Source organism: Sus scrofa, chromosome X (assembly GCF_054392235.1).
Source record: "Sus scrofa isolate SSC_HxYL_T2T_F1_AM1 chromosome X, Sscrofa_HxYL_maternal_Yorkshire_Landrace_v2.0, whole genome shotgun sequence".
In the NCBI taxonomy this organism is placed as follows: domain Eukaryota; kingdom Metazoa; phylum Chordata; class Mammalia; order Artiodactyla; family Suidae; genus Sus; species Sus scrofa.
In genome coordinates this window covers 93,413,782-93,440,864 of record NC_139401.1, presented here as the reverse complement: position 1 = coordinate 93,440,864, position 27,083 = coordinate 93,413,782, and the positions used below count along the sequence as shown (strand labels likewise).

Here is a 27,083-nt window from a genome sequence, read left to right as displayed (position 1 = left end):
CCCTCTCCTGCCCTTATCGCCCTTCCCCCTTCCGTTTACGCCATCTGCGATGAGATAGCGACCTCTGCCCTCCTCTGACTACGTTTATTGCTAAGGACGCCAGAGAACTCGGAGACGCCACTTTACATAAGTGATTTCAAATCTGGTCTGAATTTCTGTCTCTTAATTGATTTTATAGAGACAGAGAGGGAAGGAGAGAGAATTTGAAAAAAGAATTTGATATTTTTTCAGTTAAAGTGTGAAAGTAGCCATGATGTGAAGATTCAGAATTTGTTTTTGTTTTTTTATATTTGGTTTGCTGTTTTTTATATTTGCTTGGCTGTTGTAGTTTTTAAAACGTGGGGTGGGATGCCATGCTCTTTTTCTGCTTGGAATCTCTAAATGGCTTAAATTAGTCCAACTAGAAACTATTAGCTTCTGATTTTCCTCCTGATTTTCTAACCATTGCTTTTTAGATGATGTGAAAAGTATTCCCTTTCCTTCATGTGGAAAAAATAGTGAATTTATTTAAGAAAAAATATTAAGTAAAATTTATAGGTGATGCATTTCATAAAAATCATGTAGATAGTACTTAATGAGTAAAATTTAGCAAATAAGATTGTGTTTACATTTCTGAGTGATTTAAATATTCTTTGAGAGATGGTTAAAGGGGTGATATTTTTATTATATAATAGTCATATTATTTTCCTCTCACTTCAGCACTTCCAGATTTGTTCTACCAAATACTATGTCAGAGAGACAACAGCAAAAATGTGTTCATCCATTAAAGAATTATGGGACATCCAGAAATAAAGGTAAAAGGATTTCTACATTGTCATAGTTTTAGACATAGTATACAATTTGAATCTCAAAGAGAGAAGTAGTGTCTTAGTTTGTTCAGGTTACTATAATAGAACACCATGGACTGGGTCATATATAAACAAATTTATTTTTCACAGTTCTGTAGTCTGAGAAGTACAAAATCAAAGCATTGGCAGGTTCAGTGTCTGGTGAGAGCCTGCTTCCTGGTTCATAAAGGGCTGTCTTCTCACTGTATCCTCACATGGTAGAAAGGACAAGGGAGCTCTCTTGGGTCTTTTTTATAAGGGCACTAATCCCATTCATGAGAGCATCTCCCTCGTGACTAAACATATTCCAGAGGCCCCACCTCCAAATACCATCACTTTGGAGATTAGGTTGGAACATAAACATTCAGTCTGTAACAGGTAATTTTCTCAGTTTTTATGGGAATGGAACATTTATTCACAGACCATTTGAAGTATAGGCTTCCTCAGATAACATTTTGGTCATGATAACCTTGTCATACATGTTATCTCACTTAATACTGAGAAAAATCCTGAGAGGATGTTATTTTAATTTACAAGTAAGATAACAAGAACCAGGAAGGGCTGAGTTATACTGTGCTAATAGACAATCCCCATATCTCTGTGGCTTATCCCTCATTCTCACCACATGGGCAGGTGCATGCCCATCACAGGATGGTGGACATTGGGGGATCTGAGCCATTCTGGCCGGAATGACTTGGAGACCCAAACTGACAGAGCTACCATTGTCTAGAATATTGTCAGTCACCGTGCCTGAGGAAGAGGGCCCTGGAGGGTCTCAAAGCAGCAACCAAGTTTTACCTCAGAAATAACACAAGTCACTCACAACCCATTAGCTAGAACCAGTCACATACACAACCCTGCCTAAACAAAGGAGGTCAAGAAGTGCAGCTCTGCCAGGTCCTCAGAACAGGGAGAAACGGAAACATGTGGCAAAAAGCACTAATGACTACCTCATGATGGAATTGAGGCTCAGAGAGATGAAGTACTTGTCTAAAATCACATGGGCAATGACAGAGCCCATTCTGGATTTATGATTCAAAGTCCATGCTCTTTGTGTTCCTATTCCTTTCTACCTTGTATACTATCTTCTTAAATGAAGTACATATGTACTTATCATAGAAATTCCCTTATTTCAATGCTGCAATTCCATCTCCCTTAATCATCTGATATTCCAACAATGGATTTGATTAAATCTCCAGCATTGGTAAGCCACAAATCTTTTCCATGTAATTAAATGTATTGGATATTTGGATATTCATGCTATTCAAGAATAACATTTATAAAAGAAAACCTGATAGTAGATGAAAAGACTATGGATTTCTCATATACTTAATAAAAATAATCTCCTACCTGTCCATATTGTTAGGAAAAAAATGATGAAATAAGAGCAAAAATTAATGAACTTAATAACAGATATGATATGTCTTTGCCTCTTCTGATTAAAAATGGAATGTTTTTAATGTCTCACTATTATGTATGGTATTAACTGTAGTTTTTTTAAAAATACCTATTATAATTTTAAAGAAATAGCTTTCTGTTCCAGGTTATCTAAGAGTTATTTTTCTTATTGTTTAATCTTGATTGGTTGTTGAATTTTATTGTATACCTTTTTTTTCTGGAATCTCTGTGATAATCATCCTTTTCTTCCTCCTTTATCTTAGTAATGTGTTAAATTATATCATAAATCCCCTAGTGTTAAACCAAGATTGCAAGTTTGGGATAAATATAACTTTGCCCTGCGGTATTATCTGTTTTTTTTTTTAGCCATTATTGGATTAAGTTTGTTATTATCTTATTTCTATTTTTTTTGCACTTTTATAACTAAGATTGACCAGTAACTTTGCCTTCTCATGCATTCTTTGTCAAGAATACTCTTTTAATATTTTGTTTCTTTAATGTAAAAAGTCGTTTTTTCTAGAATTTACTCATTTAATACTAATTTCCAAATTATTGGCTTTTTTTCATAACATTATCTTATCTTTTACATCTTCACTGTAAGAACAAGCAAGACACCTTTTTCAAAAGTGGCTTATCTGTGCCTTCTGATTTTCTTTTTCTTTTTTTTTTGTCTTTTTGCCATTTTATTGTATGTAAGACTAACATATACAAAATAATTGCAGCAAGTGGAAAATAATATTTTCATTAGGAATATACACCATTTGTGATAGCAAAAAAAAAAATTGGTCCTGTGGAATATACCACAAATTGGCTCACTTGGCAACTATTCCAACCTTAAAAACACTCTTATATGCTTTCCTGTACTGTAGAGACTGGAAAGCTAAAAACAAGAATGGAGACCTAGTGTGTGTATATGTGTTCTAGACCCCACTTGTGTTTAGGGTTCCAAACAAGATCTCTGTGTATCAAGCATATGTACCATAGTGAAACTTACAGGTAAAACTGAATAATGTGGAAGTCACCTGCAGCATCAGGTCTCTCTTTTTTATAGGCAGCCACAGTGGAGTACCTGGAATTCAAAAGTGTTGGTTAGTGCATAGACAGCAGTGATATTTCAGCTCTAACAGCCCCATAGCGTGAATGGGCTTCCCTTGGCTGGGCAGCGTTCAAGACTATTTTTCTGGCCCTCAAAAAGCTTTTGTAAGCCATATAATATGTTTTATTAAAAGTGTCTTATTTTTATAAAATAGCTAGAATGATTATCTAGCATAGGCAAATGGGAACTTTGTTAGAGTGCTTGACACCAAAATTGGTTGCAAGCAAAGGGCCCTGAAGGAAGTAGGGATCTGGGATAGACTCTTTGACCTAGGTGGACCTGAAGATAGTAAGGATCCAATTGATAATATAGATTGAAATATTGGTGTTCCATGGCACACAATGGTAAACTAGTTGCAAGAGTGTTACTGAACAGAATTTGGGTCCACTTACCTGTCACACAGCAAAGCCAGACTCTGTGTTGTTGGTGAAGAAAAGTACAGCATTTATTTGCAGGATGCCAAGCAAGGAGAACTGCCTGCTTGTGCTCATAAGACCTGAACTCTATGATGACTTTCAGGGAAATTTTATTTGTTAGTTTGTTTTTGTTTTTGGCATGTGGAAGTTCCCGGGCCAGAGATTGAACCTGTGCCACAGGAGTGACCTGAGTCACTGCAGTGACAATGATGGATCCTTAACCCACTGCACCCCAAGGGAACTCCTCAGAGAAGGGTTTTAAAGGCAACATTTGGAGAGAGGGCTGCAGGGTGCATGACTTCCTTCTGACTGATTGGTGGCAAGGTAATAAGGCAGTGTTTCAGGAATCTTAATCTTCAGCTTTCTGGTTCCAGCCTGTCTGGGGTCTGTGTGCTTGTGGTCAGCATATAGTCACCATCTTCCTCCTGGGCAGGGGTCTTAGTTTCTACATAAAAACTCAAAGATATGTAGCAGATTGTTATCCCTCGAGGAAGAACTAGGACTTTGCTTTATCACTGCACTATTGTTTCTTGACTGCTTTTCCTTTGTTTCTGCATTCCCTCACTTCCCTAATTAGTAACTCCTTGCTCCACTCTTTGGAACTCAGGGAAGGCCTAGGAGGCCAAAGCCTTTTTCTACAAACAAGAAACAGGGAACACAGAGGTGCTTTTGTACCCTTGAGGGCCCCCACAGGGTCGTGTGTTAGGTTTCAGTCCCCCTTTTCTTTGATCATCCTCAATCCTGAGGGGATCATAATTGGGGCAAGAAAGGGAATAAAATTTTGGATAGGGAAATTAATCATAAACTTGGCAGGGGAACTCAGTTTTAGGGGAACTGGATTTCAAGTGTTACCACCTGTGGTCACTTGAATCAAGATGCCTTTGAAGTCAATGTGTTGTTGGACCCAGCAGCTGACGTTAAGGATTCAGAGAACACTCCTTGCCCCACAGCACTGAGAAACATATTAGTGCAGGGGGCATCTTCAACTTTGAAGTGTTCTGAAGTGGCTGACTTGTGAAGGCCGGGGATGAGATGGGAGGTCCTGCCATTGACATGGGGGTGATGGGATCCCGGAGTTGCAGGCCCAGTAGGAGAATTTAAGCTCCTGCCTCAAGGTGAGTGATGTTTACCTCAGTAAACGGCAAGGATGAAAGGGTAGTCACATTGGTTTGACCTAGAGCAACCTTTGAAGGTGGCAGTTGATAAAAAAAAAAAAAAAAAAAAAAACAAAAAAAAACCTAGGATCTTGAAATACCTAACCATCCTCTAAAGTTGCATTTATCCATGTAAAAAATAAATAAAATATAAATATTTGCTTAAAATATGAGAACATAAAAATAAATGCATAAAGCTCTAGATCTGGTGATGTGAGCTATCTTTTTTTTTCTCTTTTTAGGGCTGCTCCTGATGCATATGGGAGTTCCAAGGCTAAGGGTTGAATCGGAGCTGCAGCTGCCAGCCTACACCACAGCCATAGCAACATGGGATCCAAGCCATGTCTGTGACCTACACCACAGCTCACAGCAACAGCAGACCCTTAACCCATTAAGCGAGGCCAGGGATCAAACACGCATCCTCATGGATAACTAGTCAGGTTCTTAACCTGCTGAGCCACGATGGGAACTCCAATGTGAGCTATCTTGATGGTAAATGGTAGTCACTTATTCAACTCCCACACTTGACCCAGAACACCATGAATAAATGGACTGCCAAGTAAGGACCCTACAATGAAGTTGCAAGTAACTACAGTAAATCTTCTTTCTAGGCTTAGCCAAAGAGACTGTCAGCCACTCACCACAGTTACTGTGCATTGGCTTTTTTTTTTTTTACTGTGCATTGGCTTTAAGGACACTTGCTCTAAGTGAGAGCTCAACAAACTTCCTGGAAAGGGCCAGATCACAAATATTTGAGGCTTTGTTGGTCATTTGTTCTCTTTTGTAACTACTCAACTCTGCTGTTGTAGAGCAGAAGCCTCCAGAGACACAGTATGGCTGAGTTCCAATAAAACTTGTGTAGACACTGACATCTGGATTTCAAATAATTTTTCATGTCAAGAAATACTGTGTTTTTTTTAAACTGTTCAAATGTGTTAAAACTGTTCTTAGCTTGCAGGCCCTATGAAAACAAGCCATGGGCCAGCTTTGGTCCGTGGGTTGTAGTTTGCCAAACTCTTTTTTTTTTCTTCTTAGGGCTGCACTAGTGGCATGTGGAATTGGAGTCCAGGCTACGGGTTGAATTGGAGCTACAGCTGCCGGCCTATGCCACAGCCACAGCAACGCGGGATCCAAGCCTCATCTGTGACCTACACCACAGCTCAAGGCAATGCTGGATCCTTAACCCACTGAGCAAGGCCAGGGATTGAACCTGCAACCTCATGGTTCCTAGTTGAATTCGTTTCTGCTGCACCATGATGGGAACTCCCAAACTCTTCTTTAAACTAATGGAATCACTAAGTCCCTAAAACAACAGAGTGGAAAGCCAGCAAGAGGTGGCATTGGTTCTTAGGATCACTGGCAAGGATAAACCAAAAGCTGATATAATGCGGTGGCTTTCAACCTTGGTTGCATACTGAAGTCATGTGGAGAATTTAGAAAATGTGTTTACCAGGGTATCAGCTCAATTCTGCTTTAATTGTTGTGAGTGTAGCTTGGTGATAGTGATATTCCCAAGCTCCCCAAGTGGTTCTACTGCATAAACAAGGTTGGGAACTACAACCCATACAATGGGATACTAATCAGCAATAAAAAAAGGCAAGAACATAAAGGAATCTTAAAAACATTCTGCTAGTGTAAAAAGCCAGACACAGAGATGTACAGTACGTATGATTGAATTTATAAGAAATTCAACAGCAGGCAAAACTAATATATAGATACTGAAAGCAGATCAAAGTTTATATGGAGCCAAGAGGTGAAAAGATTAATTGGGAACCATTTGGAGTGTGGTATATGCTTTATATCTTTTTTTTTTTCTTTCTAGGGCTGCCCCCACAGCATATGGAGGTTCCCAAGCTAGAGGTAGAATCAGAGCTGTAGCTGGCCTACACCACAGCCACAGCAACAGCAACGCCAGATCTGAGCTGCGTCTTTGACCTATGTCACAGCTCACAGCAACGCCAGATCCTTAACCCACCGAGCGAGGCCAGGGATCAAACCTGTGTCTCATGAATGCTAGTCAGATTCATTTCCACTGAGCCACTACAGGAGCTTCTGCTTTATATCTTGATCAAGGTGGTGTTTAATCCCTGATTTTTACATATAAGTAATTTGAGATCAGGAGATGTTGGATGAATTGTCCAAAGTGTTGTAGTTTAATAATCAGAAGACAGGTGGATCCGATTATCAATAATTATTTCTATTCTGCTGAGTAATGAGTCAGTAGGAATAGTGATTCCACCTAAGCACATGGCAAAACCCTGACCCAGCCATTTATACAAATAGAGCATAGACATGAAAGTATAACTATTGTGCATTCCAAACACCTGTTTATAAACACAGTTGACATTCTCATGTGTTCCTTTACCTTGACTTCTTTAAGTTTATATTCACATACCAAAACATGAACTTTCCTTAATATTTTCTTTTGAGCAATCATACTGTAATATACAGTTTTTAAAATTATGATGAAAAACACATATTTACCATCATAAGCATTTTAAGTGTACAGTTCAGTACTGTTAAGTGTACTCACATTGTTGTGAAATCAATCTTCAGAAATTTTTCATCTTGTAATTCTGAAACTCCATACTTTAAAGAGCAATTTCCCATTGCCCCTTCCTCTCATCCATTGGTAACCCTATTCTGCTGTCTCTTTCTATGAATTTGACTACATTAGAGAACTGATATAAGTGGAATCATGCAGTATTTGTCCTATCCTGATTGGCTTATTTCATTTAGCATAATGTTCTCAAGGTTCATCCACCATGTTGTAGCATGTGACAGAATTTCCTTCCTTTATAAGGCTAAATAATATTCTATTGTATGCATGTACCACAATTTGTTCATCTCTTCATCCATCAATGGACATTTTAATTGTTTTGACCTCTTGGCTATCGTGAATAGTGCTGCCATGGTGCAAATATCTCTTCAAGACTCTACTTTCAGGAGTTCCCGTCGTGGCTCAGTGGTTAACAAATCCGACTAGGAACCATGAGGTTGCGGGTTTGATCCGTGGCCTTGCTCAGTGGGTTAACGATCCGGCGTTGCCGTGAGCTGTGGTGTAGGTTGCAGACTCGGCTCGGATCCAGCGTTGCTGTGGCTCTGGCAAAGGCCGGTGGCTGCAGCTCCAATTCAGCCCCTAGCCTGGGAACCTCCATATGCCGTGGGAGCGGCCCAAGAAATAGCAAAAAAAGACAAAAAAAAAAAAAAAGACTCTACTTTCAATTCTTTCGGATATATACCCAGAAATGGAATTGTTATGGCAGTTCCATTTTTAATTTTTTGAGGAATCTTCACACATATTCATAAACAATGAAAGAGTAAAAGAAGAAGTCACAAAGGAAATTAGAGGCTATGTTGAAACAAATTAAAATGAAAGTATATCATACCAAAAATTATGGGGTGCATCAAAGAAGTGCTAAGAAGGAAGTTTATAGCTTTAAATGTGTACATTAAAAAGACAAAAGAATCTCAAATAGACAACCTAAATTTATACCTCAGCATAACAGAAGAATAAACTAAACCAAAAACTAGCAGAAGGAAGGAATTCAATAAGGGCAGACATAAATTAAATAGAGAAAAGTAAAACTATAGAAGAGTCAGTGAAACTAAGAGCTGGATTTTTTAAAAGATAAACAAAATTGACGAAACCTTAGCTAGACTCACTAAGAAAAAAATACAGGAGATTCAAATAATTAAAATCAGAAATTAATGAGGGACATTACAATTGATTACAGAAATTACAAGGATTATAAGAAAATACTATGAACAATTATATGCCAATAAATTGGAATACCTAGAATAAATGGATAAATTCCCCCAAACAGACAATCTACCAAGACTAAATCATAAATAAATAGAAAATATGAACAGATCAGTTAATGACTAAAGATAGTGAATCAGTTATCAAATATCTCCCAACAAAGTAAATCCCAGGTCCAGATGGCTTCCCTGGAGTATTCTACCAAATACTTAACAAGGTGATGCCTGAGGTTGCTTGTGTCTGAATCACCTTGATGAGGGGGAGCTCTGGCCCTGTTTAGGTACCCAACTTAGTTGGTCAGCCTGGGGACCGCTGGAGCTGTTAGCTCAGTTTGCCGCTTTCCCCTCGGCCATGGTATTTCTGACATAATGTCGGTCCTCGAAATGACTCTGCCTCTGCCTATACACCATATGTTGACCACGTGCCCTTACTCTTTCCATTAATATTTGATTTTCTTCCTTTTAATGATAGATTCTCATGAAAATGAGTTGGTTTCCTGGCATTTCCCGAAGGTCACCAGTCAGGTTCCTCTTTGTTGTTGTTATGGTTGATTAGTATCATTGTGCACTCATGGCTTCTTAACATGTTGATGAGATTCAAACCATTGTTTTGTGGTGCGGAGTGAAGCAATGAAATTATTTGACTTCTGCTTTGCTGCTGGGTTGAAAACAGCCAGCTAGGGGAGCCAGGATGAACAGCAGAGGGGCGAGTGGGATGGTCATAGAATCCAGGAGGTAGATGTTGGTGTCTTGGCCAGGGTGGTAGTGATGGGGGTGGTGAGAAGTGGCTCGGGATTCTGGACATACTTTGGGGGGGGGGGCAAGGGAATTTCCTGACCAGTTGGATTTGGAGCTTGGGAGAAAGAGAGCCCTCCAGGCCACCTCCAAGTTTTAGAGACTGAAGAAGTGGCATTTGGGGGTCGAGTGCTCTCTCGCCGAGTTGAATGTCACTTCCAGTGCCGCTCAGGGCAGGTCCCAGAGGTTGTGAGTAGCGGGAGTGTCCTGACAGCGGGCCACACAGTGAAGGCAGTGACTCCCCAGAGGACTTAATGAGAGCCCAGGTCGTAATCACTACATGGAGGAGTGATCGGCAGTGAGTGGGAGAATTTCTGCTCGTAAGCGTGCCATGCCCTGCGACAGCATGGAATCGTTAATGTACAAAATGTACAACACACAAACCTAGAGAACCCAAAGTGCTAGAACCCAAAGGAAGCCGGTTTCCCGCAGTGCAGTTACCACAATCATCCCTCCCCCCCACCACCCCCACTCCCGCCTCCCCAACCACTAGTAGGCCTATCTGCTGGTTCACGGTTTCAGTGGAATGTGGTCAAAATAAAATACCGTTAGTGAATCCACCTATGGGAGAGGTCATTGACACCATCTTATTTCTGCAGCTGCCAAAATAGCTTCCAAAGCTTTTCACGTGGTGAATTAGATATGTTGGTGGGGACAGTTTGTGGGTGGACGCGTGAATGGCAACGCAACTCCTAAGGGTGGCTACCGGGTGAGGTATAACCAAGACACTTGCTAAGCATACCTGTGGCTTCAGTAATCCAAAAAGGAGAGGTCAGAGTAAAGAATAAGAGACCAAAAAGGCCTTAGAACATGACAAAAGGATCAGGCCACTGGGGAGACACAATGATCCTCAATGTGTGTGCACCAGGCAGCAGAGCCTCAAGGTACACAAAGCAGAAACAGATGGAGCTGAAAGGAGAGACGGCCAGGTCCATAATTAGAGTTGGGGCCTTCAACACCTCCCCACCCTGCCTCTCAGCAAGTGATGGAATTACTAGAGAGAAGTCTCCAAGGATATAGGAGTTCTGAATAACACATTACACTGACAGGATCTGCATGACAAATAGGACAAGCTACACAGTGACAGCAGCATAGGATTTTTCGCCTGAGGGTCTGTGTAACATTCACCAAACAAGTCAGACCATCTCTGGGACCCTCAAACAAACCTCAGTAAGTTCAGTCACCCACAGTGTGTTCTCTGGCCATGATGGAATCAAACTAGAAATCAGTAACAGAAAGCAGAGTGAAGAATCCCCAAACACCTGGAAGTGGTAGTTGACACATGCTGGTTGTCATTCAGCATGTCAGGTAGTAGACACATCATGCCGGTTGTCATTCAGGGCCTAGTTATGGAAGAACTGAGCTTAGAAGGAGTCACCTCCTGAGCCGAAGGGCATTTCAGGCTGGCCCTCAAGAGAGGTCACTCTGGCCACTTCAAACGGAGTACTGTAGAGAGCAGGGCTGGAGGGAGGGGGACAGTTGAGAAGGCTGCTACATGGGTCCCACCTGACTTTAAAGCTCGCGCTGCCCTGACAGAGGAAGTTGAGCTTGCTGATTGGTAGTGGAATCAGTCTGGTGGCTGGTTGGGTTTGGGAGGCATGAGAGAGAGGTCGCCTCCCAGGGATTGGTGTGGTGGTTAGAAAGCCCTGAGGGAAGATGAGATTCAGGCACCTTCCTGGCATGTGGCTGGGGTCCAGTCTAACCCAGGGACGCACACGCCTCTGTTCATTATAAATCCCGCTCTCTTGTTTTCAAAGGTTCGACACAGTTTTCCTCTCCCCCTCGTCCCCTTTCTCCCCCTCCCCCTTCCTCCTCCTCCCGTGCTCCTCCCCTGCTAGTGCCATCAGTCAGAGAAGGCCCTCCTACCTGGACAGGCAGAAGGGATTCCTTTCTGGGGTGTGTGGGATGGGTCCCTTAGGGCAGGTTGGTGCTTTGCTTACCCTACCATCCTCTTAGCCCAGGACAGGGTACAAGGTGAGTGGGCCACTGACGTGTCTTCACGCTTGTCTGTTCGTTCCCCTTTTACAGACTATGACGATGCGGGTAGTTCATCTCAAGAAAGAAGTGAAGGTTGGAGTTCTTCCCCACATAGTCTGAGCAAGAGGAGCCCTCGTTATGAACACGGTGGATATGAGCCTCAGCCTTCAGGGCTCCAGGAGGAGGATGGAAATGTGATGATGATGGATGTCCAGGAGGACCCCAAAGGAAGAGAGTAAGTGACCGGGCAGCAGGGTGTGTGCGCGGCAGCCCCTGGGATTGTGCAGCTCTGCCATTCTCCATGGACCTCTTCTCCTCCTTGCCCTGGAAAGACGAAGCATGCTAGAAGTGGACCAGTGGTTGAGAAATCATCATTGTAGTCCTGGTGTCAAAGAGGCAAAGGTGTGTAAAAGACTTTCTGAGCACTGATGGGCACTCGCCCTTCTTCTCTCCATGTTCCCCCTGCAGCTCTCCCTGCACTGCTGCCCAGCAAGACAACAGGAGAGTGAAATGGCACAGTGAGGGCCACATCCATATTACTGTCTGGACAAATGGAAAACCTATGGAGAAAGAAACAGGGGAGAATACACAAGACAGAACCCAGTCAAGCTGGTTCAAGGTCACAGTGAGTGTCCTAAAAAATATGTGGAATGTGCAGGAGAGAAAAGTCAGAGGGAGTTGTGTTGATCTCATGTAAAGATGCCAGTTTATTTGGTTGGAGAAAGTTTGTAATCTGTCCTTTATGTTAGTAGGAGTTAACAATCTTATTCATCTAAGGGCAAATTCAGAGAAGCAATATAAAGGGAACAGGCTGAGTGTAAAGGGAACAGAGGAGACTCTCTCAAGGCAAAGATGGAAACTGCTGCCAAGGATATGGAGCAACTCCACACTAGATGTCTCAGTTGGGCAAGCTGAGTTTGGGAGATGGTGGGTGAATCTCTAGAGACCTTGTCTGAGGGTCAAGCAGTGTCTGCACAAGGTAAAATCTCCTGAAACTTTACAAGAGGAAGATCATCTCTAGCACCTTAATTTTTTTGGAGGAGAGCCTTCAAATGGAGAGGAAGAGTGTTTAGAAAACCCATATTGGCTCAAGCATAAGACATTGTGTCAGTGGTCCCTTCTTTTTTTTTTTAATAGTTATTTCCCCAATACAATTTTTTTCTGCCATACAGCATAGTGACCCAGTTACACATATATGTACACATTCTATTTTCTCACATTATCATGCTCCATCGTTACTGACTAGACGTAGTTCCCAGTGCTATACAGCAGGATCTCATTGCTAATCCATTCTAAAGGCAATAGTCTACATCTATTAACCCCAAGCTCCCCAACCACCGCACTCCCTCCCCCTCCCCCGGGGCAGCCACAAGTCTATTCTCCAAGTCCATAATTTTTTTTCCTGTGGAAAGGTTCATTTGTGCCTTATATTAGATTCAAGATATAAGCGATATCATATGGTATTTGTCTTTCTCTTTCTGACTGATTTCACTCAGTATGAGAGTTTCTAATTCCATCCATGTTGCTACAAATGGTGTTATGTTGTTCTTTTTTATGGCTGAGTAGTATCCTATTGTGTATATATACCACATCTTCCTAATCCAGTCATCTGTCCATGGACATTTGGGTTGTTTCCATGTCTTGGCTATTGTGAATAGAGCTGCAGTGAACATGCGGGTGCATGTGTCTTTTTTAAGGAAAGTTTTGTCTGGGTATATGCCCAAGAGTGGGATTGCTGGGTCATGTGGTAGTTCTATGTATAGGTTTCTAAGCTACCTCCACACTGTTCTCCATAGTGGCTGTACCAGCTTACATTCCCACCAACAGTGCCGGAGGGTTCCCTTTTCTCAGCACCCCCCTCTAGCATTTGTCCAAAGAGTGCAGACAATGCCAATGATGGTTTTGTGGACTTATTAATGATGGCCATTCTGACTGGTGTGAGTTGGTATCTCATGGTAGTTTTGATTTGCATTTCTCTAATAATCAGGGATGTTGAGCATTGTTTCAAGTGCTTGTTGGCCATCTGTATATCTTCCTTGGAGAAATGTCTATTCAGGTCCTTTGCCTATTTTTCCATTGGGTTGTTGGCTTTTTTGCTATTGAGTTGTATAAGTTGCTTGTATATCCTAGAGATTAAGCCCTTGTCCATTGCATCATTTTGAAACTATTTTCTCCCATTCTGTAAGTTGTCTTTTTGTTTTCTTTTTGGTTTCCTTTGCTGTGCAAAAGCTTGTCAGTTTGATTAGGTCCCACTGGTTTATTTTTGCTCTTATTTCTGTTGCTTTGGGAGACTGCAGTGGTGCCTTCTTTAGCAGTCCTTTGAAGCTCAGAAGAAGGTCAGAAAAGAACATTGGGTTAGGTCTGTTCTCCAGCATTAATTCCATGTTGTCTCTCTTCTCTCCTATCCCTTTTTTCATCCTTAGATTCCTTACGGGATAAAGTATGACAAAACATGGCTAATGGACTCAATCCAGAGCCATTGCAGTGTTCCCTTCATTCCAGTGGATGTAAGAGAGGATGGTGAAGCCAGATAAGTAGTCATGGGGAAGGGGAGAGACCTAGTTCATCCAGGGTCATTCGCCTCTGACACTGTTGCTGTTGCATTTAATCCCTGCAGTTTCATTACGTGAAAAGTGGGGCTCGGTTCTTTGTCCAGGATGCTAGCACTGCCTCTGCATTGATGGATGTCAACTACAAGATCTGTGATGAGGAGGACCAAAAGGTGTGTGTCGAAGGCATTACCTGTACCTCATCCTGGGACAGGAGGACAGGCCAGGGGCTGGCCATCTCCTCTGGAACTAGAGTTCCTTGTGCTTAACCAACAATTCCCTCCCACAGATACCTATCATTGTCAACCCCTCTGATGTTGTTCCCTACTCAGTGCGCAATAAGTTGGAGCCAGAAGAAATGGAGCAGCTAAAGGTAATGCAGACTCAAGGCGTGCTGTGTGCCAACACTCAGACCCGCCTCTTCTTCCTCCAGACCCTTGTTCCCCTTGCCCCCAGTTTCCCTTGTCCCCACCACAGTCTCAGAGCGGCTCTTTCCATCTCTCTCTGCAGCTGACCTTGTACAAACGCTATGATGTCTCCCAGAAAGCTCTTGACCTCCAGAGGCTCCGCTTTGACCCAGGTGTGGTGACAGCAGTTGTTCTAGGGTGGGTGGGGGCAGAGAGGTCTTCCTGGAGGGAGACAGGGATGGTAACATGGGGAGGGGTTGCTGCTGGCCCTGGACCCCACTCAGCTTCCTGAGTCCCACCCCCTCTCCTCCCTGAAGGCTTGGTAGGTCATGATATTGATATAATTCTGAATCGAAGAAACTGCATGTCTGCCACCCTGCAGATCATTGAAAAGAATTTCCCTGAGGTGAGTCTGTCGGCCCAGGGCTGCTTTTAAGGCAGGGTGTGGAGGGGGTGGGGTGGAGGGAGGTTGGTCGCCCAGGCCCTAGGAGGTATCCATCACTCTAACTCTTCTTCCCCCAAAGCTGTTGTCCTTGAACCTGAGTAGCAACAAACTGTACCGGCTGGATGGCCTGTCTGACATTATACAGATGGTCCCCACAGTCAAGATTCTGAACCTCTCCAAAAATGAGGTGAGAAGAGGGAGCCAGGTCAAAGTTGAGTCGAGAGTGGGGGTGGTGGCCATCGGAGTGGTGATGAGGGGCAGGTGAGGAGACCCTTGGAGTAGGGTGGGGGCTGGGGTTTCAGGGATCTGGATGTCTCTCTTTCCCTGGGATTCCTTGTCCAATTTCTTCCACCTAATTCTCAGCTGAAGTCAGCCTGGGAGTTGAGCAAGATGAAAGGGCTGAAGCTTGAGGAGCTGTGGCTACAAGGGAACCCTCTGTGTGGCACCTTCCCAAACCAGTCCACCTACATAAGGTCAGTGTGAACTTGACACCCTTCTTGGTGACCTTCACCCACTGGAGACTAAATTACCTCTGACAGTGCCCCTTTGTCAAAAGTGGCAGCCCTGGTCTTCTGGGAAGACCACAGTCCCTGCCTTCTCTTTTCTGTGTCCCTCACTTGTGATTAGAGTTCTACTTTCCTCCCTCTGACCTGCTCACCTCTTCAGATGCTCTGGGATCTGTTTCCCGACTCTGAACGCAGCATTCTCTACCATGTCCTGAGAAGATTGATATCCAGGAAGCAGGGCTCCCTCACCTCCCCAGCACAAGGAGTGACTGGCCTTGTGCCAGATGCTGATGCCCTGGACTGAGAAGGGTCCTGCAGCCCAAGGCCTCAAGCTGAGACAGGCCTTCCTACTCTGTGCTGAGATGGGGCTTCCCTCCTCCGTTCTGAGAAGGGCCCTCTTTCCCTTCCTCCAAAAATGTACCCTCTCCAACCCCGGGTTGACATGGGGGTTTGCTTGCCCCAGGCTGAGGGCTGAGGCCCTGGGTGGCTCCTGTAATAACATCTGCTCCTCTGACCCAATGATAGGAACTTTGTCTTCCTTGGGAGAACCCAGAGTTCCTTGAGTCAAGTGGTCAGTGAGTATTAGGCAGGAATGAAAGTCAGAGGGTGAAAGTGGTGGAGGATACCGAATGATACGCCTCTAAGGGGCATTTCCCATCCCTCCTCAGACATGTCATATCATCCTGCCTGGTCCTTCACAGGACTTCAAGGTGGCCCCAAATCAATATGATTCCTCAGGCATGGAATCAGTAAGAAAGGAACAGGTGCAGGGGCCATCGGGAGGGAAGACGGCGATCATAAGAGGGGACCAGAGACCCTCAGCCCCATACTGAGCTGGGAACTGACCCTTTACTCCTCCTGGGGAAGGTCTGCCCCCGAGGCTACTCCGTTTCCCATGCCCAGGTCAGACTGAGCTCGCGCAGGTGAGAAAGGTTCAGCCGGGACCAGTGGGGCCCCAGGTCAACATGTGCATATTTTCCCTTCCTATTCTGGGTGCCTGGGCCATTCCAGGGGCTGCAGCAGGAGAGATTTCTTTCCTCTTTCTTCTGTCTTCTTCCCTCACCCACCCCCACCACCATGGGAGAGCTTCTTCCCCTTCTCTTTGCTTAGCTTTCTGTCTCAGCCTTGTCTCTATGCCCCTGCGTCTCTCTCATCTCTTCCCCTCCCTTCCCTCCCTTTCTGTCTTCATCCCCTCCATTTCCCTCCCTGCCTCCTGAGCCCTGGCTCACTCAGCTCCCTGCCCAAGCATCCTGGGCCATCCCTGGGGGTGTCCTGGTCCTGGCGGAATCCTGGACCCCCAGTGAGGTGGCCGAGCCCTGGGCTCCCACCCCCTTCCCTCTTCTCTCCACAGCCTTCAGTGGGGACCTGGAGGGAGGAAGGGGGGAAGGAAGGCCTGGAGCATGGGATTGACATGCTGCTTCTTGTGGCCCTGGAGAAGGGAGTCAGGGCAGTCTCGGGGGAGCCCCCAGGGGGGAAGGAGAGGAAGGAGAGAAAGAGGGAGAGACAGAGGGAGAGAGGCTTCATAACCCTGATCTGTCCATCACGTCTTTCTATTTTTGGTTTTGGACAGTGCCATCAGAGAATGCTTCCCCAAGTTGTTACGCCTGGTAAGTGCCTGTGTTCATCATTGTGTCTCACTTACATAGGTGACCTTTGCACCTGCCCTCAAGCCCGGTGGGTCTTGCCTACATTACATGTTTGCATCGGACCCTTAACCATTTTAGGGCAGAAGAACTTCTGAAATAGACATGGGTATACTCGCTGGAAAAATATCCGTAAACACACACACACACACACACACACACACACACACACACACACACACAAAATTTGCATATAACAGTAGTTGCTTCCAAGACCTCATGATCAAGACACCCACTGTGAGCTTGTCCATGGAATGAATTTCCGGGGCCCTTTGACATCTGACCTCTGAACTCACCCTCTGGGGGGCATCTTTTTTCCCCCTGGATCATCCTGGGCTAGCTCCCCAGTCTCCACTGCTGACTTCCTCTTCCTCTCTCCAGGACGGCCGGGTGTTACCCTCACCAAGGATCGTTAACATTGATACTCCCTATGTGCTAAAGCCCTGCAAGGTGAGGAAGAGGATCAAACAACATTTGGGGTATTTGCAAGGGAGGTTTTATCAACTGTGTCACCTGAAATGTCTTTGGATTCCAGGAAAGCTATAAAGGATCTGATGCGCTGAAGAGTCTAATTCTGCAATTCCTGCAGCAGTGAGTTTCCCTGGGAATCTGAGGAAGGGGAGGGCAGCACAGGCAAAGGCCACCCATGCCCAGTTCTGCTCACAGGGACTTTCAAGTCTCATTTGGGGCCTCTATCACACAAACAGCCTGTTCTCTTTGTTCTCCCTCAGGTATTACTTGATCTATGACTCTGGAGATCGATATGGTCTCCTGGGTGCTTACCACCAAAGGGCCTGCTTCTCCCTGACCATTCCCTTCAATCCCAAGGACCCGGCCCCGTGAGTATCCCAGCTCACACACTGCTCCCGGGCTGGCGGGCTGCAGGGCTTCCCTGCAGATACAGGCCAGCTCTTGCAAACCCCCATGCTGGCTGAAACCCCACATCCTGTTCCCCTTTTTCTCCTAGAAGCAGCTTGTACGAGTACCTTGAAGCAAACAGGAACATGAAGAAGCTCAAGGACCCCCGTGAGTGGGTGATGGGAAGACTATGTGGGAAAGGGGACCTTGAAGGGGTCAGTCCTGGGGCCCAGGGCATGTGGGGCAGCCATGACCTTTGCTTGCTTCCCTTCCCCCCACAGACCTGAGGGTCCAGTTGCTGAAGCACACAAAACATGATATTGTGCATTCCCTCTGTGTGTTGCCCAAAACTCAGCATGACTTCAGCTCCTTCATGGTGGACATGTGGCTCAAGACGGTGAGCTTGGGCTTCTTCCCTCGGGCAGGACTGGGAAGCCACCACAGGTGGGTGGATAGGAGGTTTTGGTATTGACTGAGCACCTGGGCTCTTCCCTTTCAGGAAACGATGCTCTGCTTCTCTGTCACCGGGGTGTTCAAGGAAGGTGGGTGTGTGTAGCCCCCTCCCCAGGGGCCCCAGTGAGCCCTCCCCCTGGTGGGGCTCCCTCTCAGAACTCTCACAGGTCCTCAATCCCTGCCTCCCTTCCCGCCCCCTCTGGGTTCTCCAGCCTTCACTCCTCCCACAGACAACCCAGGTGTGGCCTGCGGTCATGCCCTCCGCCCTGCACGCACTGGGTGTTGGGGACCCAGGTCATGGGGTTTGATGGCTCTCATTCCAGATCCTTACTCTGAGAACTTGGGCCATTGCTTAAACCCCAGTTTCCTCCTCTGCAAAGTGGGGTGGTAATGTCCACCTCTTGGGCAGCTGTGGAACATGCATCCCGTGGACTTGTGGAGTGGTGGTCGAGGGGCCCCGTCACTGGAGCAGTCTGCTCCTACAGTTGCCCTCCCCTTCCCAACACCCTGCCCACTCATGAACAGGTGTCCCCTCGGCCTGCATGTCAAGTCAGACCCTGACTGGGAACCCCGTGGGTGCATGTAAAGCACGTGGGGCTCTAAGGGGTCCTGTTGTTGGTCGTTGCAGTGGGAGGCTGGTCTCAGGGCTGTGTTCGTGCCTTCACCCGAACCTTCATCGCTACCCCTGCCACCTCTTCCAGGTGAGTGCTGTGTTGTGGCTGGGAACACCCATCTCAGCCTGGGCTCCAGGTGGGACTGTGGAGGTGCAGACCTTAGGTTTTCTCCATATTGTGGAAACCCCAGCCCATAGCTCCGAGGAGCAGTCTAGCCTAGTGGTGAAGAAGAGCCTGGGCTCTGGAATCGAAACATGGGTTCTCTCCTTGACCCAAGGTCACTTGCTGTGTGACCTTGGTCAAGTCACATGCCCTCTCTGTAGCTCAGTGACTTCCTCTGAAAATGGGGATCAGACTGTCCACTCCTTGGGCTGTTGTAAAGGGTAAATGCAGAATCATTCCTGGGTTGGGGATAAACCTATAAATCTCATGAAGTTGGTAGACAGTCTCCAAAGGTGGGCTCTGTGGGAGGGGCAGATGCGGCTGTCAAGGAGCCTGGAGGACAGACGCAGAAGGGGTATGGATGGAATCTGGTTCCTGGGCGGCATTGGAAGCAGGGTCATCTTTGCAGGTGTAGAGTAGTCTCTTTGTCCCATTGTCTTATTGCCCATTTTTCCTCCAGTCTTTTCATTGTGAATGATGAACTTTTTGTGAGAGAAGCCAGCCCTAAAAAGACTCAGAGCACATTCTCCATCTCAGTGCCCACACCGTCCACCAGCTCCATGCCAACCCTCTCTGAAGAGCAGCAGCAAATTGTAAAAGCTTTCTCCAGTCAGTCTGGGATGAACCTCCAATGGTCTGAGAAGTGAGTATTGTGTGTGGATGAAGATATGAGGGAGCTGGGATAATGAGGGAATTAGTAATGGAAACACACAGTCAATTTGGAAAAATAATTATTCGGATATTTTACTTCCCTCAAAAAGTAAGCTCATGAAAAAAAAAAATCCTAATTTTATGATGATATATGTAATTTTTTTTTTTTTTTTACCTACGGCCATGGCATATAGAAATTCCCAGGCCAGTAATCAAACTCATGCCACAGCAGCAACCGAGGCCACTGCAGGGACATCAGATCCTCAACCTGCTGCATCACAAGAGAACTCCCGTAAAGCATTTTAAAACAGTATCAGGCTTATATGACATGGTCTTTTATATGGAAAAATCCTAAGAAATTCACTGAGAAACTGTTAGAATACATAAGTTGAACAGAGTTTCTGAATACAAGATCAATATATAAAAATAATTTGTATTTCTATGCACTGACTATGAACAGTCCTAAATTGAAATTAAGAAAACAATATGATTTATAATAGCATCAAAAAGAATAAATACTTAGGAAGAAATGTAAAAAGAAGTGAAAAACTTATACTTTAAAATCTTCAAAACATTACTGGAATAAGTTAAGGAAAACCTAAAAAATGGAAGGAAATTCTGTGTTCATGAACTGGAAGATAATATTGTTAAGATGGTAATACTACTCAAAGTGCTCTGTAGAGTCGACACCCTATTTATCAAAATTCTAGCCAGCTCCTTTCCAGAAACTGATAAGATGATTCTGAAATTCACATGGTAATGCAATGGACCCAGAATAGTCAAAACAATATTAAAGTGGAAGAATAAAGTTGAGGACATACAAGTTCTGATCCTCACAATTTCAAAAATTATTCTGTAATTAAGACTACATATAACTGACATTTGGATAGGTCAGTACAATAGAATTGAGAGTACAGAAATAAACCCTGATATTTGTAGCCAGTTAATTTTCAATTAGATGCCAAAAGAATTAATGGAGGAAAAGCAGTCTTTTCAGCAGATGGTTCTGGGACACATGGGTATTCACATGCAAAAAGAAAGCATTTTCATGTCTGTCACACACAGGACAAGTGTGTGTGGATTTGGATCAAAGATGGATCAAAGATCTAATGTAAGATATACAACTGGAAAAACTCACATAGGTACATATTTTCATGACCTTGAATTAGGCGGTGGTTTTTTATATATGACACCAAAAGCACAAGCAACCAAAGATACAAATAAAGGGGTTCCTGTTGTGGCTCAGCAGAAACAAACCTGACTAGTATCCATGAGGATGCAGGTTTGATCCCTGTCCTCTCTCAGTGGGTTAAGGATCCAGTGTTGCCATGAGCTGTGGTGTAGGTCACAGATGTAGCTCGGATCTTGAGTTGCTGTGGCTGTGGTGTAGACCAGCAGCTACAGCTCTGATTCAACCCCTAACCTGGGAACCTCCATATGCTGCAGGTGTGGCCCCCCCCCCAAAAAAAGCAACAAATAAATTGCACTTCATCAAAATGAAAAGCTTTTGTGGAATCCCCTTGTGGTGCATTGGGTTAAGGACCTGGCATTGTCACTGCTGTGGCTCTGGTTACCACTGTGGCGTAGGTTCAATCCATGGCCCAGAAACTTCCACATGTTATGGGCACAGCCAATAAATAAATAAATAAATAACAGCTTTTGTGCATCAAAGGACACTATCAAGAAAGTGAAAATAGGAGTTCCTGCTGTGGCGCAGTGGGTTAAGCATCTGGTGTTGATATAGCTTAGGTGTAGGCGGCAGCTGTGACTCAGATTCAGTCCCTGGCCCAGGAACTTCATTTCAGGTGTGGCCGAAAAAGAAATAAAAAGAAAAGTGAAAATACAGTCCACAAAATGGGAGAAAAATATTTGCAAATCTTATATCTGATAGTCTACTGTCTAGAATGTTGAAGGATTTTACAATTCAACAATCAAAAGATAAATACCCGATTTAAAAATGGAGAAAGGATTTGAATAAACATTTTTTCTAAAGATGATATACGTATGACCAACAAGCACATGAAAACATGCTCGACATCTTTAGTCATTAGGGAAATGCAAATGAAAACAACCATGAGATACCACTTCACACACACTAAGATAGCTTTAATCAATGAAACGAAAGATAAGCATAGGTGAAGATGTGGAGAAAATTAGAACTCTCTTATACTACAGGTATGAAGGTGAAGTGAAGCATTCACTGTGAGAAAAGTTAGCAGTTCCTTAGAATGTTAAATATGGAGTTATTGTAAACTCACTCCTAAGTATATACCAAGAGAAATGAAAACATATGTTCATTCTAAAACTTGTACAGGAATGTTCATACTAGCATTATTCATAATGACAAAAAGGTGGGAAAAACTCAAATGTCCTTTAGATGATGCATGGATAAGTAAATCTAGTATATCCATATAGTAGAATATTATTTAATCATAAAATAGAACACAGTTCTGATATATGCCATGGCATGGATGAACCTTGAAATCATTACTCTGAGTGAAAGAAGCCAGTCATAAAAGGTTATATATTGTTAATTCTATTTATATGAAATGTCCAGAATAGGCAAATCCATAGGAAATTAAAGCAGATTAGTGATTGCCAAGATAACTTGGAATGGTTAAGAAGTTTCTTTTTGAGGTATAAAACTATTTTGGAATTAGGTAGTTGTGATGGTTTTACAGTCTTGTGAATGCACTAAGAACCACTGAATTGTATCCTCTAAAATGGTGTGGGCATTACATCTCAATAAAACATGACCAGAAACTTGTACTTTAAAATTTTTCCTTTGTTCTTTTCTTGAACATCTTTCTTGATCAGTGTGTGTGTGTGTGTGTGTGTGTGTGTGTGTGTGTGTGTGTGTGTGTGTCTGTCTGTCTGTCTGTCTGTCTGTGTATAATTTATAAAAAAAAATTCCCTTGTCGTTCTGCACAGATCTACTTTTCTGCCTTGAATTCCAGTGGGCATGAATGCTAGTGATAGATGGTTTGGTTTTCTCTGAGCCTCTCTTCGTCATGACACATGGTGCTCATCATAGTGGTACATGTGTCCCAGCAAGAAGGTGGCATAAATTTAGTGGTGGCATTACAGGTCAGTGTGTCTGTACTGTGATACCAGTGGAGATCATCTGTTCTTCTCCCACTGCAGGTGCCTTCAGGACAATGAGTGGAACTACACCAGAGCTGGGCAAGTCTTCAGTATACTCAAGGTGAGGTCTGGGGATCAAGTAGGTTAAAGAGGGAACTCCCTCTCTGGGCCTTTGGGGAGGACAAGGAGGTGGAGGCCGGGGGCCAGGGAGCTGGCTCTTCTGACATTCCGACTTCTTCCCTCCAGACCGAGGGCAAGATCCCAGAAGAGGCCTTCAAAGTAATCCCCTAAAAGGAGCCCTTGGATGTCATCTTTATCTTCATCCATGTCATCTTTGTTTTTCTTTTCCAAGCCTCAGGCCATGCCCATGACTAGGGTTGGAGGCCTAGTAGACCAAGAAGCCAAAGCTGCCTTGTAGGCCCAGTAACATAACCACCTGAAGGATTAGTTGTTCTGTGTATTTCCCCCATTCACGATTGCTGATTATTTTCATAATAAAGAGTAATGTTGCATGTTGTATGTTGTGTGTCCTGCATCTCTCTTCCCTGCCTCGACCATGAGCCAGTAGGTCCAGGACTGAAAAGCCCTGCCTGCCTCCCTGACCCCCGTTGACCCTGGCAGCTCCTAGCAGATACATCAGGCTTGAATCTGTAGATAGTTTGTCAATAAATTCTGATGAGAAAGGACATAATCTGCTTCCAGTGATTGGTTTTGGAGACAATGTGACTCAGTCAGATGCTACCTGGAAGCTTGCAGAAGCAGGCATGTGACTGGGAGCAACAGAGGCTTTGCAAGGGAGGCCTACTGGCTAGTGAGGACTGTGGAAGGAAGGAAGGGATATGAGGACGTATGTATTTTACTCATTATTCCTAATCTTTTCCAAAGACCATACCATGAACAATTTTAAGATTTGTACACAGGTGAATGAGAAACGAGCCTTTTCCAACCTTTCACCATGCTTCTGTAGGGCTTCTTATCTATCTGCTGTACTGCCCCTCCCCCATTCTTAAGGTGCACTGTGGGAGCGATCTCACTTCAGCACCTTAGGGTAGCAGAGAGTCAGCCTGTTTGCCCACATGCTCCATGTCTGTGTGTTTGAAGGGGTTCAGCCATTTCATTTCACCTCCAAACAAACAACAACATGGAATATCACATTATGTTAAGTAAGATCAGTGCAACTTTTCTCATCAACTGGCGATTAGCAGTTCAGAATTGCAGGCAAGAGTTGAAAGGGACCCTTGCACAACTTATTTTCCACAATTCTGTAATGTTTGTACTTTAGACACAAGCAAGCATAATTTTTGAAAATAAAATAGCGGCAATGCAAAATTTCAAGTTACATTCCTATAAATGACAACATAGGGGAGGTACTACCAGTTTACAAATTATGCCTCCATTTTGGGGGTCTTGCCTAAGTTATTTCCTGCCACTTTCCACTTCTCAGTTCTTTATGTACATTTACATGAGGGATCCATATATTGGTTTGTGAATGTCTTTAAAAATATGAACTAAGGGGATAATTGCCATTACATAAGGAGTACTTCCATGTGATTCCAAGTAGTGCCTCTGATCAGAAATAAGTCTTGGCCTTCTCACGTGGAGAATAGAGACCACAGTGCACACTTCTTAGTTGCACTGTGAGGAATAGAGACAGTCTCAGAGTAAGCCAACAATTAAAGTGTCTGGCTCAACCCAGGCTTTCAAAGCTGCTTCAGTTCCCTCATAGACAAGGAACACAGAACCCATCTCACGGCCCCTCTACTTCCTCTCTCTACATCATCAGGCCTCCTTTTCTAGCCAGCTCAGATGTTGCCTCAGTCTTCCATTCACTTGTTCTCTTACCAGTTCCTTCAATTTCCCTTCTCTTATAATCCTGGAGAAATGCTAACCCTGAAGCTTTCCTCCCTCCTCTCTCTCTCTGTCTGTCCTCCATCTCCAACTAACTTGTGTGCCTTCCTTCAGAATTACTCTGGCTCCTGTGTGGTACCCTCCACTCCCAAACCTTGTCCCAGAACCCTTACCCCTAGGATCCCTGCCTTTAGCCCCCACCCCAAGCCCTATTACTACTGCTTGTCTTCCAAAATATGGATTCCATTTAACCATAATGCTATAATAATGCTGTAATCATTCTCTTAATGATCACAGAATTTCCCTCCAGGCATTGCTCCTTATGATCCTACCACCCTGCAACTCCTGTGCTAGAGAAAGCCAGTGGTTAGATGGTGTGTGAACACTCCATTCCCTTGGTGGCCATATTCAAGGCCAGAAACCTCAGACCCAGATCATGCAAGATGAGGCATTGTACCCCACCCCCACTAAAGTAATATAAAGCAGGAAGAATTGATGTCCAGCTATTCTTAGCACCCTAATATGCATCAAAGAATGGTAGTTAAGTAATGGTAGGAGGGTGCACTTTCTATGGGTTGAGAAGGGTGAATGTCTGTGGCAGGGCCTGAAATACTGCAGTTGTAACAGGATCTGAAGTATGATGGCTACTTTTACCTATCAGCTTGGGTAGATTGTGGTATCCAGATATTTGGTCAAACATTATTCTGGATGTTTCTGTGAAGGCGTATTTTGGATGGGACTTTTTTTTTCTTTGCTGCACCCATGGCATGTGGAAGTTCCTGGGCCAGGGATCACACCCACACTGCAGTTTCAGCCTGTGCCACAGCTGCAGCAATACCAGATTTTTAACCCATGGTGCCACAAGGGAACTTCCTGGATAAAGAATGAATAATTGGATGCCAACAAACTGGACAACCTACAGGAAATGGAAAAAAAATTAAAAACATACAACCTACCAAGACTGAGTGAAGAAGAAACATAAAATCTGAATGGAGTAATTACTGATAAGGAGATTAGATTAGTAATCAAAAATCTCCCAATGAAGAAAAGCCCAGGACTGGATGGCTTTACTGATGAACTTCACCAAACATTTAAAGAACTAATGCCAATCCTTCTCAAACCCTTCCAAAAAACTGAAGAGAAGAAAACCCTCCCAAATCATTTCACGAAGCCAGCATTATCACTGATACCAAAAGCAGAAAAGGACATTAAGAAAAAAGAAAACTATAGGCTAATAATCCTGACGAATATAGATGCAAAAATACTCAACAAAATACTAGCAACATATTTAAAGGATCATTTTTGTCTTTTTGACAATAGCCGTTCTGACAGAAGTCAGATGATATCTCATTGTGGTTTGGATTTGCACTTCCCTGACGACTAGTGACATTGGGTATCTTTTCATGTGCCTGTTGGCAAAGATGTGGAGAAAAGAACCATCATTCACTCTTAGTGGGAATGTAAATTAGTGCAGCCAGTATGGAAAACAGTATGGAGGTGCCTCAAAACATTAAAAATAGAACTGTCATATGGTTCAGCAATTCTACTACTAAGTATTTATCTGAAGAAATGAAAATACTAACTCAAAAAGATATATGCACTGCAATGTTCGTAGCAGCATTATGGAACCATAAAAGATCCTGAATAACCAAAGCAATCCTGAGAAAGAAGAATAAAGCAGTAGGCACCACACTTCCTGATTTCAAGCTATGTTATAAATCAATAGTAATCAAAACAGTATGACTGGCATAAAAACAAACACAAGACCAATGGAACAAAAGGATGAGTTCAGAAATAAATCCAAGCATATATGGTCAACTAATATTTGACAAGGAAGCCAAGAATGCTCAATGAAAAATAGTCTCTTCAATCAATGGAGCTGGGAAAACTGGATGAACACATGTAAAAGAATGAAACTGGACCCTATCTTACACCACTGACAAACATTAGCTTGAAATGGATTAAAGACTTAAATGCAAGACCTTGACATGAGTCTTGGCAATGTTTTTTGGATATGACAATTATAAGAACAAACACAATGCAAACAATAAGCCAAACTACATCAAGCTAAAATGATTCTGCACAGCAAAATAAATTATCAACAAACGGAAAAGGCAACCTACAGACTGGGAGAAATTTTTGTGTGCCATATATGTAATAAGGGGTTAATATCCAAAATATATAAAGAACTCATACAACGCAGTAATGAAAAAAATCCAATTAAAAAGACAGGACCTCCCCTCCCCCAGGCCTGGGGATGGGGCCCCCTGGCGTCTGGCCTTCCTATAGGGCTAGGCCAACTGGAAGCTGTCAGATCGCTTGGTGGAGGCCAAGAAAACCCCTTCACTTTACCCTGGTACCCTCGCTGGGAGCCTGGCGTCCAAGACCAATACTGCGCTTCCCACCGAAAGCGCTCAGATGCGCCCCTGGCTGCCCGT

The 27,083-nt window shown here is 43.9% G+C and overlaps 1 protein-coding gene across 3 annotated transcripts in view; it reads left to right on the top strand.

The window, feature by feature from the left end:
• LOC100153087 (nuclear RNA export factor 2) overlaps positions 1-23,314 on the top strand; it is a 34,665-nt gene extending 11,351 nt beyond the window's left edge. For 2 of the 3 annotated variants that reach the window (XM_085007380.1, XM_085007379.1), the window contains 21 exons: positions 700-794; positions 11,477-11,660; positions 11,894-12,050; positions 13,849-13,932; positions 14,043-14,147; positions 14,264-14,347; positions 14,485-14,554; positions 14,699-14,787; positions 14,906-15,013; positions 15,190-15,299; positions 16,903-16,939; positions 17,357-17,425; positions 17,511-17,566; positions 17,707-17,814; positions 17,943-18,001; positions 18,115-18,230; positions 18,333-18,375; positions 18,915-18,987; positions 19,523-19,705; positions 22,858-22,918; positions 23,044-23,314. In XM_085007380.1, the coding sequence (XP_084863506.1) occupies positions 728-794; positions 11,477-11,660; positions 11,894-12,050; positions 13,849-13,932; positions 14,043-14,147; positions 14,264-14,347; positions 14,485-14,554; positions 14,699-14,787; positions 14,906-15,013; positions 15,190-15,299; positions 16,903-16,939; positions 17,357-17,425; positions 17,511-17,566; positions 17,707-17,814; positions 17,943-18,001; positions 18,115-18,230; positions 18,333-18,375; positions 18,915-18,987; positions 19,523-19,705; positions 22,858-22,918; positions 23,044-23,088 (1,908 nt within the window). In that variant the 5' untranslated portion in view covers positions 700-727 and the 3' untranslated portion in view covers positions 23,089-23,314. Of the gene's footprint in view, positions 1-58; positions 146-699; positions 795-11,476; positions 11,661-11,893; positions 12,051-13,848; positions 13,933-14,042; positions 14,148-14,263; positions 14,348-14,484; positions 14,555-14,698; positions 14,788-14,905; positions 15,014-15,189; positions 15,300-16,902; positions 16,940-17,356; positions 17,426-17,510; positions 17,567-17,706; positions 17,815-17,942; positions 18,002-18,114; positions 18,231-18,332; positions 18,376-18,914; positions 18,988-19,522; positions 19,706-22,857; positions 22,919-23,043 lie in introns of all 3 variants that reach the window. The other variant, XM_085007381.1, reaches the window with a different exon arrangement.
• The last annotated feature ends 3,769 nt before the right edge of the window (positions 23,315-27,083 follow it).